The 16,541-nt window shown below is 32.3% G+C and overlaps 1 protein-coding gene across 4 annotated transcripts in view; it reads left to right on the top strand.

Moving 5' to 3' along the window:
* CSMD3 (CUB and Sushi multiple domains 3) overlaps window positions 1-16,541 on the top strand; it is a 605,903-nt gene that overhangs the window by 388,872 nt on the left and 200,490 nt on the right. For all 4 annotated transcript variants that reach the window (XM_064646451.1, XM_064646458.1, XM_064646466.1 and 1 more), the window contains 2 exons: window positions 7,689-7,858; window positions 15,837-15,993. In XM_064646451.1, the coding sequence (XP_064502521.1) occupies window positions 7,689-7,858; window positions 15,837-15,993 (327 nt within the window). The remainder of the gene's footprint in view (window positions 1-7,688; window positions 7,859-15,836; window positions 15,994-16,541) is intronic.

The following is a 16,541-nucleotide window of genomic DNA, read 5'->3' on the forward strand; positions in this document are numbered from 1 at the left end:
TAAAACACCCACTGTATGAGTCATGATAAATTAACTCCAACACAGCCAACAGTACAAACTGTTAATAAATGGATGCATCTAATGATTAAAGAAAAGAGTCCATAATCTTTAAATTGCTTGCTTTGAACTTCTCCATGGACAGTGAAAAAATTTCTCTTTTTGACTCTAAATAATAGATTCTTTAAAAAAATACTTCTAGTAAGTATGAATGCTTGTTTACTTTTGGCTTTTTATAGAAGCAAAATCTATAGTCTTAAGGAATCAAGATATTCATCAATATGGTGGTGGTTAGGCTCCAGCTTGTAACATAGAGCAGAGGTCTCATCTTAAGTTTGTGAATATGGAATTGTTTTTGTAGAGTTGTAGTGCCTCTGAAATGGTTCTGATGCATTCAGAGTTCAGGTGTCTTTGCCTAGTTATCTTTTTAATTTTCTATGCCGTAGTTAGATTACAAGAAACTAGTTTGAATTTTCCCGTTACTGTGTTATAGACAAGAAAAAACAAGAGAAATTGTTGTTGCTTTCAATGGAAAAATAATGAAATAGATAAAATTAAACTTTTCTTATAATCAGTAATGGAATGGATATGATTAAAGATCTGTTGGAATACTGTCACTCCTTTATTTCTTGGTTTATTTTCATGCTATATTCAAATGATAACCAAAGGCAGTGTTCACACTCAGCACACACACTGTTTTCTTGGAATTAGTTCTCTTTCCAGTGAAATGTAGAAAGTGGTCTCTACTATGACAAGATTTCTTCTGTCTTCATAGCTGCCCAACTGTATCAGGCCTTTTTCTTTGTCCGTCTTTGAGCTGTACAATTTCTTTCCAGTCTAATAAACCGTAACTGGAAGACATTGACTTTAAGGCTTTTTTTTTTTTTCTTTTGCTCATATGTTACTTACACTTATATTTCTCCTTATCACATTTTCTGTCCATTTTTCTCAGTAGGTCCTAAACAGTCTCTGGTGTTCTGAACTTACAGATTTCCAAGGAACTACGACCCTTGCAAATATAAAAACCAGACAAACAAACATAGAAAATCTACAGGCAAATTAATTAATTTCTATAATGTTGGATACTTTTCAGATAATATTTTGCTGGTAAAGATTTTTGCCAACATGTTCACTGATGTAGTTTCTTTGCCAAGCTCAAGTTAGGGTACTTTTCAGGGAATATCTGTGGAGGAAAAAAAATATTTTAAAGGTTCTGTTGTATGAGAGAAAAAATAAATACAATGTTGACTAAAGCACATTTACGCAACCAATGAAGTGAAAGTTCTACATCAGATACATCTGTAGTAAGCTCCTTAATTAGCAGGACAGCTCTTAGCTACCCTCTGCACATCTTATTCCATATGCTATTAGAGTCTTGCTGCATAGCTCTATCCATTTCTGTGCATACAAAAAATTTTAGGCAAAGGTTGCTTTTAATATATTTTGTTTGGAAAAATGTCCTTTTGCTAGTTTTGAGATTTCTTTTAATATGAGGAGTGTCTTAGCAGCATGAAGTCTGAGTTTAAGGGCTGTGATATCCACTTGTAAAATGTAAATGTAATTGATTCATCTCAGAACAAACTAATCCTAATCTTTCTTCTGTTTGTAAGAAGTAAAATTATTCCTTTAAATATTTCTCCTATCATATCCTAATATGTTGTATATCTGTTATTTTCTTCAGGGATAGGATATCCTGAAAAAAGCAAAATACAGTAATTGAGGGTTCACCATATGTTAGTATAATAGCATTATATTGTGATAAGCACTTTCTTAATATTTATCATTTGTTTTAATATTTTTCATCCAGTTTTAACTAAAATTTTCACTATTTTCCAGCAGGTGTTGAGTTATTTTGTGGAGGATTTTTTTCTCCATTTTTTTTGTGGTTTGGGATAATTTTTTTTGTGTGTTGGTCTTTTTTTATAAGAATGTTAGGTTATTTTAAAGAAAAATCATGCACATTGGTACTTTAAATTGTCCTAATATAGAATATGGTTTTGTTAATACAGTTTACCTTGTTAATACTAACACAGAAGCTTGTTTGTCATGCTATTTCTTTATCATCCTTTGGTCAAATGCAGTGCAGGAGCATATTGTTTAAAGTATTTGGGACTCCTCCGCATTTCTTGTCAGCTGGAGCTATTAGCTATGAAAAACAATATTATTAATGTATGTAATTCTTCATAAGAAAGGTTTATTTTGTATTTGGCCACTGGCCATTTGGCCATTGATGTAGAACCATCATCTTGCTTTAAAAATATGTGTAGGTTTTAAGTACTGGATCTTCACAGATCTGGAAATACTGTGTTTTTCATTAAAACATAAATAATGTAGTCATAAAGCAGCTAAAGAAGTATTTGCAAAGCATATTGAAAGTAAGTTTAATACACAAACAGCCACATGAATCGTTTGATGAACTCTAATGTAGTACATATGCTGCAGATACATAATAAGAAATAAATAAGAAATCGCTGTTATTAATTTTTGTCTCTATGAAAGGAAGTCTTGTATTTTTGAACAATATGAAATAAAAGTAATCTCACCATTCCCACTGATTGAAGAAGACAATGTTCTTTTCATTTTCTTCATCAGCATATGGTTCCTTGTACCTAACGCTGTTAATAAAAAACCATCTGGAAAACTTGTGATGGCCTTATAACTCATGCTATTCACAGAAAGAAATCTTCAGTAACAACCTAAGCCTTTCAGGATTTCCCTGTTATCCTCTGTTTTGCTGTCTTGTTTTGACAAGAGTCTATTTTCCAGTTTGTGCCAGGCGTCACTTGAAAAGGTAGAAATTCTAAAGGCTAACAGCTTTATAAGATACAGTTTGTTGAGCACTGAATTTAGATACAGTGTCTGAAGGAACTGTTGATTTACAGTCTAATACAAAGTTTCTTAAAGATAAAATCCTTTTTAGAATGCTTCCACTTACTTGTCCAGTCAAGCTGTTGCAATACAAAGTCTCCTAACCAAGAGATAACATCTTTTCAAAACACAGAGCTGCTAGATGAAGCTCTTATCTTTTGATTCCAAGGAATTGTATTGAAGAAAATTTCACTCTGGCTGGATTTCAATCTGTAGCAGCACATCATCTTTTTTTAATTGATAATTATTTATGTAGAGAATTACAATATTCTCCTAATATTTTTTTTTAAAGCCATTCAATTCATTGAAGCATTGTGTCCAAATGGTTAAGTTACCCAGTCAGATGCATTTCTTTCCTTGGTTACACTAACAGTGACATTTTACATGATTACAGAATTTAAATACACTAATAAACAACAGTTTATTACTCATCTGTGTTATTATGGAAATATGCAGTAAACACACATTCATAGCTAGAAATGTATTTATTATAAATATCTCACCACATAAGTTTTTACCTTTCATTATTTTTCTTTGAGTTTTTATTTTCCCTTCTAATACTAAAATGATTCTATATTTCTACCAAAGTTCAGAAACAGTGGTTTAATTCGATCTTACTGTTACATCCTTGTACTTTATGTAAGGCTGATTAAAAGTCTTTGGGAAAACATAGCTGGATGTGAAATATTTTTCCATATTTCTTTTTTTTTTTTTCTATAAGACGAGCGTGTAGCATAGGTTCTAAGTTTCAGCTGAAGCAAGTGGATTTTTAAAAAAAACCAAAATATTGTAGTTAAAACAACATAAATTTCATCTCTGTTGAACAGGGAATGCTACTAAAATGAAATATTAAGGCAGTAATAATATATTTGTAATTTCTGGTAATTGCTCTAATTATGTTTTAAAGGATGGTTACAGAGTCTCTGCTCCTCTGTAAATTTTCCCTTACTCTGAAATAAGGTTTTGTTACTCATTTTCTCCCTTCTGTGTTTCCCTCTTTACACATTTTCCCTTAATTTTTTACTGGTTTACCTCTCTTTTTATCTGTAATGCCTGGTAAAATTATTTTTCCAAACACTTTAAATCACATATGTTTAATATTTGAATTTATTTTAAACTTAAGAAATTGGTTAACATTATTTTTTCCTAACACTTTTTTACTCGGCACATAATTGCACGTAGAAAAGTTATGGTCTCTTTCTATTTGTGCTCTAGTATTAACATCAAAGAATAGGAGGAAACTGTAGGTTACATGAAGTTCCATGTAATTTTAGACAGCCTGTTCATGTTTATAGATAGAAGTGGAGATTGGCAGATAGAACTATCAATGGTATAGTTTGGGAGGTCTTATACTACTAATTGAGTATCTTACCAGTTTGATTCAGCACTTATTCAGAAATATACTCCTGGGGGTTTTTTTTGTATGTGTGTGTGTTTTTGATTCTATGTAGTTCGATGTTTTGTTGTGGTTTTTTAAGTCATAATTTGCTCTGGCAGGAGGCAAGAAGAAAAACTGGGAACTAACTGTTGATTTTGTCAGAATTCCTCTGAGAAGTGTACGAAGGAGCCACTGTTGTAGGCTGCACTGTGTGCTTCCATGGAACTGTGGTGATAGAACTGAATGCTATGGGAGAAATTCTATTACACTGTGGTTTTCAAGACTGCTGTTGCTAAACTAGCTTTCTTGTCTGCTAACACAAGGGTTGCAATCATACAAAGAGTCACAGAATAGTTTGGGTTGGAAGGGACCTTTGAATATCATGTAGTGCATCCCTTTGTCATGGGTAGGAATATTTTTCACTAGATCAGGTTGTTCAAAGCCTCATCCAGCCTAACTTTGAACACTTCCAGGGACAGGGTATCCACAACTCGAAACACAATACTCTCTCTCTAAATTTAGAAAATTCAAATCAGATTGATAAATATTATGACATGAAAATATTCCTTGTTTGTAACAGAAAATCTAGCATGATTATGAAATATTAGTTAAAAATCTCCTAACAGTTAGATCTCTACTGGGATCAGATTTTAAAAAACTGCTTTGAATTATAGTTCTGATATAACCTAGGGTTGTTGGATCAACTTAATACCATAATTACCTTATGCCTTTTGGCTCTTATATCTCTTTGTAATTGGAAAAGATATCTCACAAACTTGAAATTGCAATCATCTTACTCCTTCATGTTATAATTCAAAGTGACCTGTGCATCTTCAGAGTAACCAAATACCCATTTATTTGAGAATGAAATAAAAGGATAGATGTGATCATGTGGACTAGGAGGTTTTCCACTTCTGCCTGGAGTATGTGTATCCAACTATTCTAAGAGAAAGTAATGAATTATTTGTGTACTTGTTCTGTATCGCTGAATTGAACATAGTCATCAAACATTTGTTCTGCTTTGATCTGTACCTGGTTTGGCTTTCTGCACAGCATTTACTTTAGCAATACAGAAAGCATAGTTAATCAAGTTGGTTGGGATTTTTTTTTTGTCATTTGTGGTACAAAATTCATGTAAAAAGATATATATTTCAATATCCTGAATGTTGCTAAAACAAGTCTGGGATGGGAATTATAATAATATTAATAAAAAATAAAAAGTTTTAGAATACACACCATCATTTGTTTAAGCATTTTTTCAAATCATTAGAAGTACCACATAGTTTTGCACAACAAAGTGTCTTATTTTGTGTTATTATAAACTAATGAAATTCCTGGGTTAAAATAGCTGAAGTGCATTCTCATAAGACTGGGTAAAATAAATGGCAAGAATATTGAAATGATCCTGAAAACAAACATAAACGCCAAAAATTTAGTGTTACAGTTAAATTTAAAATTAATTTCAGTCTGTTAAAAAGCGAGGAAATACTCCTGTCCTTGCACTATATTACCACATTTCATCATCATGGCTAGGCTTCGCGAACGAAGATTTAGGAAGGCTCTATCCACGTTTGTTACAGGCACGCTGGTGACTAATGAGGCCAATATGAGATAGACATATCCGATTGCAAAAGGCACAGCAGAAAGACTCCTTAGGTGGTGTATTCAGCAGGATACGATTCTTTCTGCGTTGTCTTTTCTCCTCAAGAGTGATCCTGCATGCGTTCTCAAAGGAAACGGCAGCGTTGTAGATGGTGTCTCTAGGCCTCCCGATTTGAGGCCAGAGTAGACCAGTTATGATGATCAATGTGGCCGAGGCTGAGATGTTGTTTCAGGGAGTCCTTGTATCTTTTCTTCGGGGCTCCTCTCTTGCAGCATCCAGAGGCAAGTTCACCATAAAGCAAGATCTTAGGGAGGCGGTGGTCCTTCATCCTTGAGATGTGCCCTGCCCAACACAGCTGAATTCTCAGCAACATGGCCTCAATGCTAGTGACTGCTGCTTGTTCTAAAACAGATGTATTGGTCACGTAATCTGACCAGTGGATGTTTAGGATTGTATGGAGGCAGCGTTGATGGAAGCGTTCTAGGAGACGCAGGTGGTGGCGGTAGATGACCCATGATTCGGAACCATATAAGAGAGTAGACAGCACTATGGCTCTGTAAACACTGATCTTGGTGCTTTTCTTCAAGTGTTTATTACGCCATACTCTTTTATGCTTTATGCTGATGACGCTGCCCTTGTCACCCACACAGAAGCAGCTCTGCAGTGTTTAACATCCTGCTTTGCAGACGCTGCTGAGCTCTTTGGGCTGGAAGTCAGCTTAAAGAAGATGGAAGTCCTCTACCAACCTGCACCTCAGGAAGTCTTCCATCATCCCCATATCACCATTGGCCAGTCAGAGCTTAAATCAGTCCAGCAGTTTACCTACCTAGGTAGCCTCATCTCCTCAGATGGTAAGATTGATGGGGAGATAGACAACAGGTTGGCAAAGGCCTATAGTGCCTTTGGAAAACTCTATAAATGAGTATGGCGTAATAAACACTTGAAGAAAAGTACCAAGATCAGTGTTTACAAAGCCATAGTGTTGTCTACTCTCTTATACGGTTCAGAATCATGGGTCATCTACTGCCACATATCAAGACTAAATAAAAAGTGAAGGAAAGAATTGTAATTGTTTCTCAGTGTTTATTAAAATATCTGATACAAAATACCTCCTACTTAATTGCCAAAATCTTGAATTATAAGGTTTACTTTTTGGAATAATATCAGTATTACTTGGGAATACTTTTTTATTTTTATTTTTAAATCTTAAATCTATTTGATTTGTTTGGGGTTTTTTCCCCCAAAGTTATGTTTTTCTACTTCTTTATTCTTGGAATTATTTTTTTTCTATATTCGTCTGGTAGAAATAACATAGCTATTTTTCAACTGTACCACTGACTATGTTAGTTATTTTAATAAATTACTATTAGAGAAAAAAAAATCTTTTTTTCATTAATCTATGTGAAAATATATGTATCTGCATGTATGTATATTTATGCACGTGCATGCATATATAAATAAATATGCATATAAATTTCTAGAATTCTTTTATTTTCATTTAATTTGCAAGTCTTTATGAATTTCTGTGTTGGAGAACTTAAATATATTTCCTCCATAATAAAATTCAAGAAAGATCCTTTAAAACATTATAATTACTGAAATGTGCACTGTTATGGTTTTAACTCTTCATGTTTTTTAACATTCATTTATTAAAGTGTTGAAATAGAAATATTCTTGCAGCCTCCAATCACTATCATGGTCATATACTTAGAACTAGATTTTAGACATTAATAAATGTTATTAATTTTGAATCAGGTCACATTAACATTACTATTATCAACATTACTAAAGATATTTATGTGTTTTATTAAAATATGCCTTAACATTTTCTTTTAATTGCAGCTGAATGTGGAGCGTCCACAACAAATAATGAAGGAATCTTATTGTCTCCCAATTATCCTCTTAACTATGAAAACAACCATGAATGTATTTATAGCATTCAGGTACAAGCAGGGAAAGGAATCAATATTTCTGCCAGAACATTTCACTTAGCCCAAGGAGATGTTCTTAAGGTATGTAATCATGTAACTTATCTTGTAGTTCCTCATATCACTGAAATTTATCTGTGATAGTACAGTATCAGGAAAGTTGATATTAAGCATCTCTTAGAAAATATGTTTCTCAACCGGTTCTATTTTTAAAAAGTTAAAAATTAGACAACCTGAGGTGGCTCAATAATCTGTTTCTTAAAAAATCATTTTCTGACCACAGATAATTAAAGAGATGTAAATCATAAACCTAATGTTGCCTTAATGTGTATTTGTATTCTATTTTTAGTGTTTATTATTAATCAGTAACATCTTTTGATTTGTTTACTTGCTCAGTATCTTCATAACTTCAGCTGTGATCTAAACATAATAAATATAACACCCAGTATTTTTAAGCACAGCAATTACATGTGAATAGAATTTTCGCACTAAAAAAAGAAACAATAGTGGGAAAAACATGGTACTAGAGCCTACCAGAGTTTTATAGAGTGATTTCACCTTATAAATTCAGTAGCTTTTTCAGTAGATTTGATCATAGATTTTATTACTGCACTCCAAAAAGTATATTTCCAGATGCATATATTGCTTAACCAACTACACATTTAAAGATGATGTTGATCAGGGTGAGTGCCTTTTTAGCACATACCATCTGCAATAGCACACCAATGCAATAAGATATCAATAAATCAATTAAATAATTGTCTGATTGTTCAGATATAAATCAAATGGTTAAAAAAAAAGAAGTATTACATTCATCTTAAAACACAAGCAAAGAAAAATAAACCTAAGGCTACTAGGTACCCAGAATGCACAGGTATGTTTATTTTATCTTGAACTCACTGCTTACTTCAGAAGCAAGTAGATACCTTTTAATTGTTACATTAATCAATATAGAAAGAATTAATTCAAAAGTTACTTACTATTTATTAATATATAGTTATATTAATACTATAAAATTATTTATTCGTATTTATTTATATAGCATGGGAAAAAAAACCAAAACAACCAACCAAGTAACCAACCAACCAAAAAAGTTGTTCAATTTACCGTTAAAATATTCAAATTGTGTATGCAAGTATGTAATTTCAAAAATTTTGGAATTTCCTAATAAAGCAGAAAAATTAGTGAAGTACTGGTATGATCTTTAAATTAACCATAATTAGTATCAGATTTGAAGTCAGATCTTTCTTACATTTGAACTTGAATCATTATCCATTCAAGTCACTATCATATTTCTGTCCACATGTTTTATGCCCATCCAATAAAAGTATAGGGCTGCATTTTTCTCAAGACTTTTTAGGTTGAAACTATTCAACTCTATTATATTGGTTTAAAAGTCATAGAACTGTAAGGATGTTAGCTACAGTTATATACAGTTAGATAAATATAAGTTAATATGAATGTAAAGCAATTCAACTTTTTTCTTGTTTTTCTTTCGTAATCATTTAATGCGCATACAATTTTGAAAGATCTATGACTTATGATTTTTCAAGTGCCATTAGTACCATGTACACTGCAGATGTTAAACTAGAAAATGTTAATTCAGAGGCTTTTAAAAGAAAATCCTCCTTTAATACTGCTACCCAGTTAATGTGAAATTAAGAGTAATACATATTACTTATAGATAGAGGAAGGCCACTATTCAGCTATAAATGTCAGTGGTAAAAGTATTAGCTGTGTTTTGCAGGTGCATTTTTTAAGTGAAACTAGTATTGTGTAATTAAAGTGTTTGTTTTTCGAGTCAGCAGCCTTGAATCATAATAAGAACCTGGAGTTCCTCCCAAGCTATTAAAAGAAAAACAAACCCACCATAAAAAACAGCTACAAGAAGTAGTTCTTATGAAAAACCCTTTTTCAGCCTATCTGACATCATAGCAAGACAAAGGCATTTGACTTTTGATATTGTGGGAAGAAATGATATCTATGGAACCCACTGTGTCTCTTTCTACCTCCTTTCTTAGATGAAACTGTCTTAATTCTGTCACACTCTTTTTTCATGTGTTCATTTGATAGAGGAAAATTCTCCAGAAATACATTAGCAGTCACACATTCCAAAACTTTTCTCACAGACCCAGTTCTGAAGTTTCTATTGATCCCTATTATTATTGATTACTTCTCATCTCCAGAAGCTGGAAAAGAATCATTGGAAGATTTTGTGTGCGACTGACTTGGGAATATGCCTAACATTTATCATTAATATCTTCAAGATCAGGAAAGCAGTCTTGCTTACCCACATATTTTTTTCCTGCATTCCCTTAGAATGATTTGTGTTAATCCCAGTGAAATGTTTTTGAAGATAAGTTTGCAGGAACTTCCTTTTATTTTTGTAGAACTGGAAATAAAAATATAAAAAAAGGAACTGCCTGATTTGCCTATTTTGCTGACTGTAGAGAATAAACTCTTAACTACAGGAATAGGAAATTAGGGTTATACTTTAGTTTTAAATGAAACAATAATAGTCAACAAATGCTGTAAACCTATCTAATATGTATCACTACTTTGTAAATAGAAGGAACTTAAGTTAAAAAAAAAAAAAAAAGGAAAAATTATCATTCAATCTTACAAAAAACAGTCTTACAGAAAACAGAAAAGGGTAATACACAATTCCCCTTTAACTTTGAACAAGGGAGAGTAAGGAATTCACTGTTTTAAAATCAAGATACTTAAAACAACAACTTCCAGACAGGTCTTCCTTCCCCCAAACACAAATAAGACAACCCCATAATATTTTATAGTTAAAGATCCAGTTTTTAGTAACCAATTTTGGTTAAGAAGTGAATAATGCATCTCTTCTCATCAGAACTGACATATGAAAATTCTGACAAATTAATCATGTACTTTGTGTTACTTTTTCTTGCAGCTAAGATTTTACATTACTAAACCTATGCAGCTAAAATTCCATTCAAAGGCTGAATAGACTGACTGTTGTAATAAACTTTTGATATGTTCTTTAATGAAGTCATGAGGTCTGCTGCTTTCCACATGAATTAACTGACCATGGATCACATTTATATCTGACAAGCACTATGACTGAAACAATGAAACAGCAGTACTGGAATGCAGCATTAGAGGGAAACAGCATATTTAACACAAATAAGTCACCACCCTTACTGTTACTCCACAGGCAGAGAAGGAGGAGTTCCTTTTTATCAGTTTTGAACTGGTATAGAAAAGAGGTTTCAAACCATATAATTTGTTTGTCATTTGCTTCACTTGGCATAAAATTCTCTTGTTCTCTTTCAAATGTAACTGCTCTGGCTACTTACATTAATGGTGTAGTTCTTGTTGGTTTTTATTTCAAACTAAAAGAAATACATAACTCCCACTACATTTTTTGATTAGTGAAATAACTTGCTCTTGATAGTGTCATATCTTGTTTTAATATTTGTGAAAGTTACATGAAGACATGTGTAGAAGATACATGAAGAATTTAAGATCTGTATGGTCATTATATGCCAATACCTTTAATGTTAATCTCATAAACTCTGTAACAGTTGCTTCTTTCTATACAATTTTACTGATAACTGAGTTTGTGCACTATGTTTCCAGAATCCAGAATTTTTTAATTTAAACTTCATACGTGGGAGGCAAACTAAAAAAAAAAAAAAATGTTGTTTCCAAAGTATGAGAATATTTCTACCTGCTTTCTTTTCCCTGCTTTTATCTCCATCTGCCAGTTTTTCTTGTAAACTCTCTAGTCTGTGATAGCTGTAAGCAAATCCTTTAGATTTACACAGAAAGGAGCACAGTCGCTATTCTTCTTTTTGCCTGAATAGTCCATTGTTAGTGGTGAACACTTTATTTGTGTTCAAATCAGTTGAATGTAGAAAATATTCTTCTGATTCAAAGATATTTTAATATACTTCTTTATTTTATGGGGGAAAAGATACTTTTATTAAAATTGAAGCTTGAACAAAGCTAATATGACTGTTTCATTTCTTTTCAGTAAATTTCAATATAAATAAAAATGTACGTATGCAGGGTACTAATTAATAGGTAGTTTACTGATAATGTTTAAAAAAGAAACCAAACCTCCACCCTAAAAATTCAGCAGGCAGATTCCATTAAGTAAACATAAAATAAAAGACAGAGGAACAGAAAGTATGAAAAGGACTGAGATGGAAAAAGAACATTAGATGTTTCTGCAGATCTTTTTTATCTTTTGTAGTAGATTACGTGCTTGACCTTGTGTAGAGTGAGAGCTGACATACCAAGTGAGATTGCATCTCTGTGGAAAAAATAGATTCCAGAATTATTTTGATACTGTAATGAAGCAATCTTTCTTTCTTCTTTTACTAGAGCACTCAGGGTAGCAACAGAAAGGTAACAGTGTGTCAGTGAAGAAAAATAGAACTGGCAATCAGGATTCCCTTTTCCTGTGCTTGACCCAGCATTGTTTGCTCTCCTGCCAAATATGGAGAATTCAGTTTTACTGCATTTGTTTGCTGTCTCATCTGTGGGCCAGATTTGAAATGTGTGCACATGATTCAGTTTTTGAGGGGGTTTGGGCAAAGATTTTGAGGGAAGGTGATTTTTGGGCCTTTTGCTAATTTGTTTCTTAAGAATCTCCATGTTTGTTATCATAATACTTCTAGCAATGTCATTTGGAAAACATGAGTGAGAAATAGGTAATAAATGTAGGGAACAAAAAAAACCCCCCAAAACATATGGGCCCTTTTCTGTCTTTATATTAGTGCTTCTATTTGCATGTGATATACATTTGACAGGGCGTTGACAGCCTCAGTTCTGAGCTGCTGATTTGACGTTATTTCTTCTCTTTATGAAGGCACAGATCATCGTATCCATATGTCTTTTATGTTTCAATGGAAAATCTCAAAAATAGTTTGATTAAAATGCACAAATTTAATACATTCATTTCATGCTACTCTCTTGCTAAAATTTTATATAGTTAAAAACGTTAGCAGAAAAAAGGCATTAGTTTCCATTTAAAATTTGTTGATAATGCAGCCACTCAAAAGATTAACAAGGTTTATTTGTTCTCTAACTGTAAATGCAAACATAACTGCTCCTTCTCAAATTGAACATAACATCCATTACTTCAAATCATATTTATGTAGAGTGTTCACTGTTATCATCCTTCTCTATAACATTTCAAAATATTATTGTGATATGAAGAAGTTTAACATTATTTTGTGTCTTTACTCCTCTTTATGAATTAATCATTTAACAGATTAGGCCTTTAAATAGCTGATAAATATGGACCTCTGTTTTCTGAATAGCTTGTTACTGCTTATTCAGGCATTATACAGTCATGAATCAATTATCTTTGCACTAGTGTTACAGGATGACTTTAAGGAAAATATAGCCAGCCAAATAATATTTTCATGATGATTATTCTTGGGCTTATCTTTAGCACCCAAGTGACTTAAATCCAGGTCTGTTGGCAAGGCTTATAAGAAAGAATATTCCTATATTAAAAATAAGCTAATGGTGCTACCTTAAGTTATATATAATATAATTCACATTATCTCCCAGAAAAAATTATGAAGCTGGATTACTAACTCATTCAAAATCTTTAGCTCCCACCTAGTTTTAAAAAACCTCCACCTAATTTAACAAGGTTAGAAAGTACTACTTCTGCAAATCTCAAAAGGGTCTGTTACTACTTTCTTTGCAAGCTAAACTGTATCATTCAAATTATTCTGTAAATTTCTGTCTTTTTCTATTAAATCAAATGCACAAAAAGATGATGGAACATAAACTGAAAGTTGTACTACAAAACATGCGTTCATTTATTGTCCTAAGGGAGATCCACTGTCTCAAGAAAAGAGGTATATGTTACTCTGAATGTCTGAAAGACAGTAACCAAAAGAAAAAAATTATTTCAGTTTCATGTTCAAATATATCACAAACGTGCCTCAGACAGATGCAGTTTTCCTACTCAGAAGAATCAGTTTCAGAAGTGTTAGGGTACTTTAAATTCTGTTCCTTCATAGAAATTATATAGGGTTAACAGCATTATGCAGTGGGACAGCTGGCTAGCCCACGAAGTAGAATTAGTGTTAACAAGAGATGACAGTGGACTAATGCGAAAATTTTAATATGGTAGGACATCTAACAAAACTGGCAATGAAATATGTGTGGGGAAATTCTAACATGAAGAAAATTTGTATCATGATGTAGCTTGTTGGAAGTTCTGGTGAGACATTGAGAATAGTTGGTATAACTTATTAACAGCTTCCTTTGGTTAATTATTAGGGATACACACATAGCATGAAATGGATTACTCTTATAGAGTGTTTAAAAATAAAATAAATCCTGAATCCTTGGGTATTATTAGTTATAAGTACCTTGGAGAAATTATGAGAAAGAGCATCGAATTCAAGCTGGATTTTCTCTAAGTCTGTCATGATGTAATTATCTCTTTTGGATAGCTGTAATTCTCCTTAAATGGGCATTTTTCTTTCAGTTACTAAAACAAAACTAAGTACATTTCAGATTAAGGGGGAGGGTGTTGTTTGTTTTTGTTGTTTTGTTTTGGAGGTTTTTTTGCCTGTTTTGTAGCTGGTTTTTTATACTGATCTCAGTATAGTTTTACAGAAGTTTTTCAAAAACATAAGAAATCTATTTTAATACTGCTGTACGTATTTTGAAATTACTTTTTATTTGATAAGCATTAATTGTACCTTTTCTTCTTTTCTGTAATTTCATACGTTTACTCCATTTAAGGACACTGGCATTTAAATTGAACTTTGCAATTTATTTGCTTGTGTCAATAAAAAACAAGGAATAATACCAAGTAATTTTGTTGTTGATCTTAAACTGCTGTACAATTATTTACTCACTTCAGATAGCTAGAAATCACTTATTTGTTTTATTTCAGCATATGATTAAATGTAAAGTCTTTGTTATTACTAAAGACATGAGGATTTCTGGAAAATAGGATTTATGTGTGTGAGTCATTCTCTCAGATAGGGAACAGGCATCATAATGCTTCACATTCACTTTGTTGCCTTACTACTATTACTGGTGTATTTGATTTAGTTCTGATAAAGCTTCCTGTTTACAAATGCAAGCTTTAATTAAATTTCTAATTAGTACAATTAGAACTGCAGACAATTTCATATTTTTTACCAGTTTTACAATTTTCCTATATTGCAATTTAAAAATTATTCGGAGGTCGATTGACTGATTTGTAAGTGAAATTTTTTTGTAAACCCCATTTATCAAAGTTTTAGTTGTTTTAGAAGTCACTAAATAAATCCTACAGGACATAATGAATGGGTTAGTGATTATTGTGAAGTTATAAGTTTTTACAGGAGTTACAGGAATCCAACAACCTGTGATGCTTTAAAGCAATCAAATTTGTGGGGAAATTTGCTGAGAATTATTAAAAAGATTGTTCTATATATTTAGTATCTGATGAAAGTTTCTGGTTCAAATGTGCAAAAGAACAACACTCAAAGAAAAATAAATTAAAAAATGCTGTATTCCAATTTACATATAGATTACATTACTCTTTCAACTTACAGAAGCAGTTGCTAAATTTATTTCCTACTCTCCTTTTACTTTATAGTTATATTTGAACCTCTCTTCACATGGAAGAAAACCACCATAGGTTTAGATAAGCCAAAACTGGAGATATGTGAGCTTTTCTGTTATGCCATCTCAGTGACTTGAGGCAGATACAGCTACACAAAACAGGTGTTTGTTGATAGGCTGTGATCAACATTACATTACTGACAGTGAAAGAGAAAACACAAATTTAAAAAGACTGAGATGATATAGCACCTCTGCCCACTTCTACTGTTATGCAAAAAAGGAATTGACATATTTTAAACTCTGCAATTGAAAAATCACCGGAATTAAGTCAACTTAAGAGAGTCAAATAATATATCCAAATCGTACTTTGGGTTGACTGGCAATAGATCTCCCTTGGCAGAGTTATCCTCCCTCTAAATGGAGATGTACAGAATTGTTTTGTAAATAAAATGGAGCTTTTTTTTTTCTTCATAACTGTAAAATTCACATTTTTTTACAGATCTATGATGGTAAAGACAACACTGCTCACCTGCTGGGAGCATATACTGGGGCATCATTAAGAGGCCTGACACTAAGTAGTACTTCAAATCACTTGTGGTTGGAATTTAACTCAGACACGGAGGGCACTGATGAAGGTTTTCAGCTTGTGTATACCAGTAAGTATTCGAGAAAACAGTAGTAATAGACTTATGCTTTTAAAGGAATGAAAATCATAAGATGAAAATGCAGTTAAATGACAAATAGTGAAAAAATTAAGAGCAGATCACTCATCAACATAATACACTTTCATAATCATACCTCAAAAGACCCAAAACACGTAGCATACTGAAACCTTGCTTTGACAATCATTTGCATAGTCTGATACTTAAATCACTGTACTTTTTCTAGAGGGTTGTTTTTTTGAAGTCATTTTCAGTGTTGGAAAGCTTAAGAGAAATTGGGTAAGTTTCAGTTAATTGTGTTAGCACATAAAAATATTGAAGCATGTGAGTATTTTTAAACTGTAACCAAAACACTTTGTTTTGTGAAGATAATTCATAACTAAAGGACATTCTCCCTCTTAAGACTAATGTTTGATACTTTGCATTTGTTTCTGAGCTTGCATTGTTGTTTAGAATCATCCAATTTGGAACCAAAATAATAAAGAAAGGTTCCTAATAAAACCTTCTTACCTATATGTGGACTGACAAAATTAAACTCTAAA

Source organism: Pseudopipra pipra, chromosome 1, assembly GCF_036250125.1.
Source record: "Pseudopipra pipra isolate bDixPip1 chromosome 1, bDixPip1.hap1, whole genome shotgun sequence".
Taxonomy (NCBI): Eukaryota; Metazoa; Chordata; class Aves; order Passeriformes; family Pipridae; genus Pseudopipra; species Pseudopipra pipra.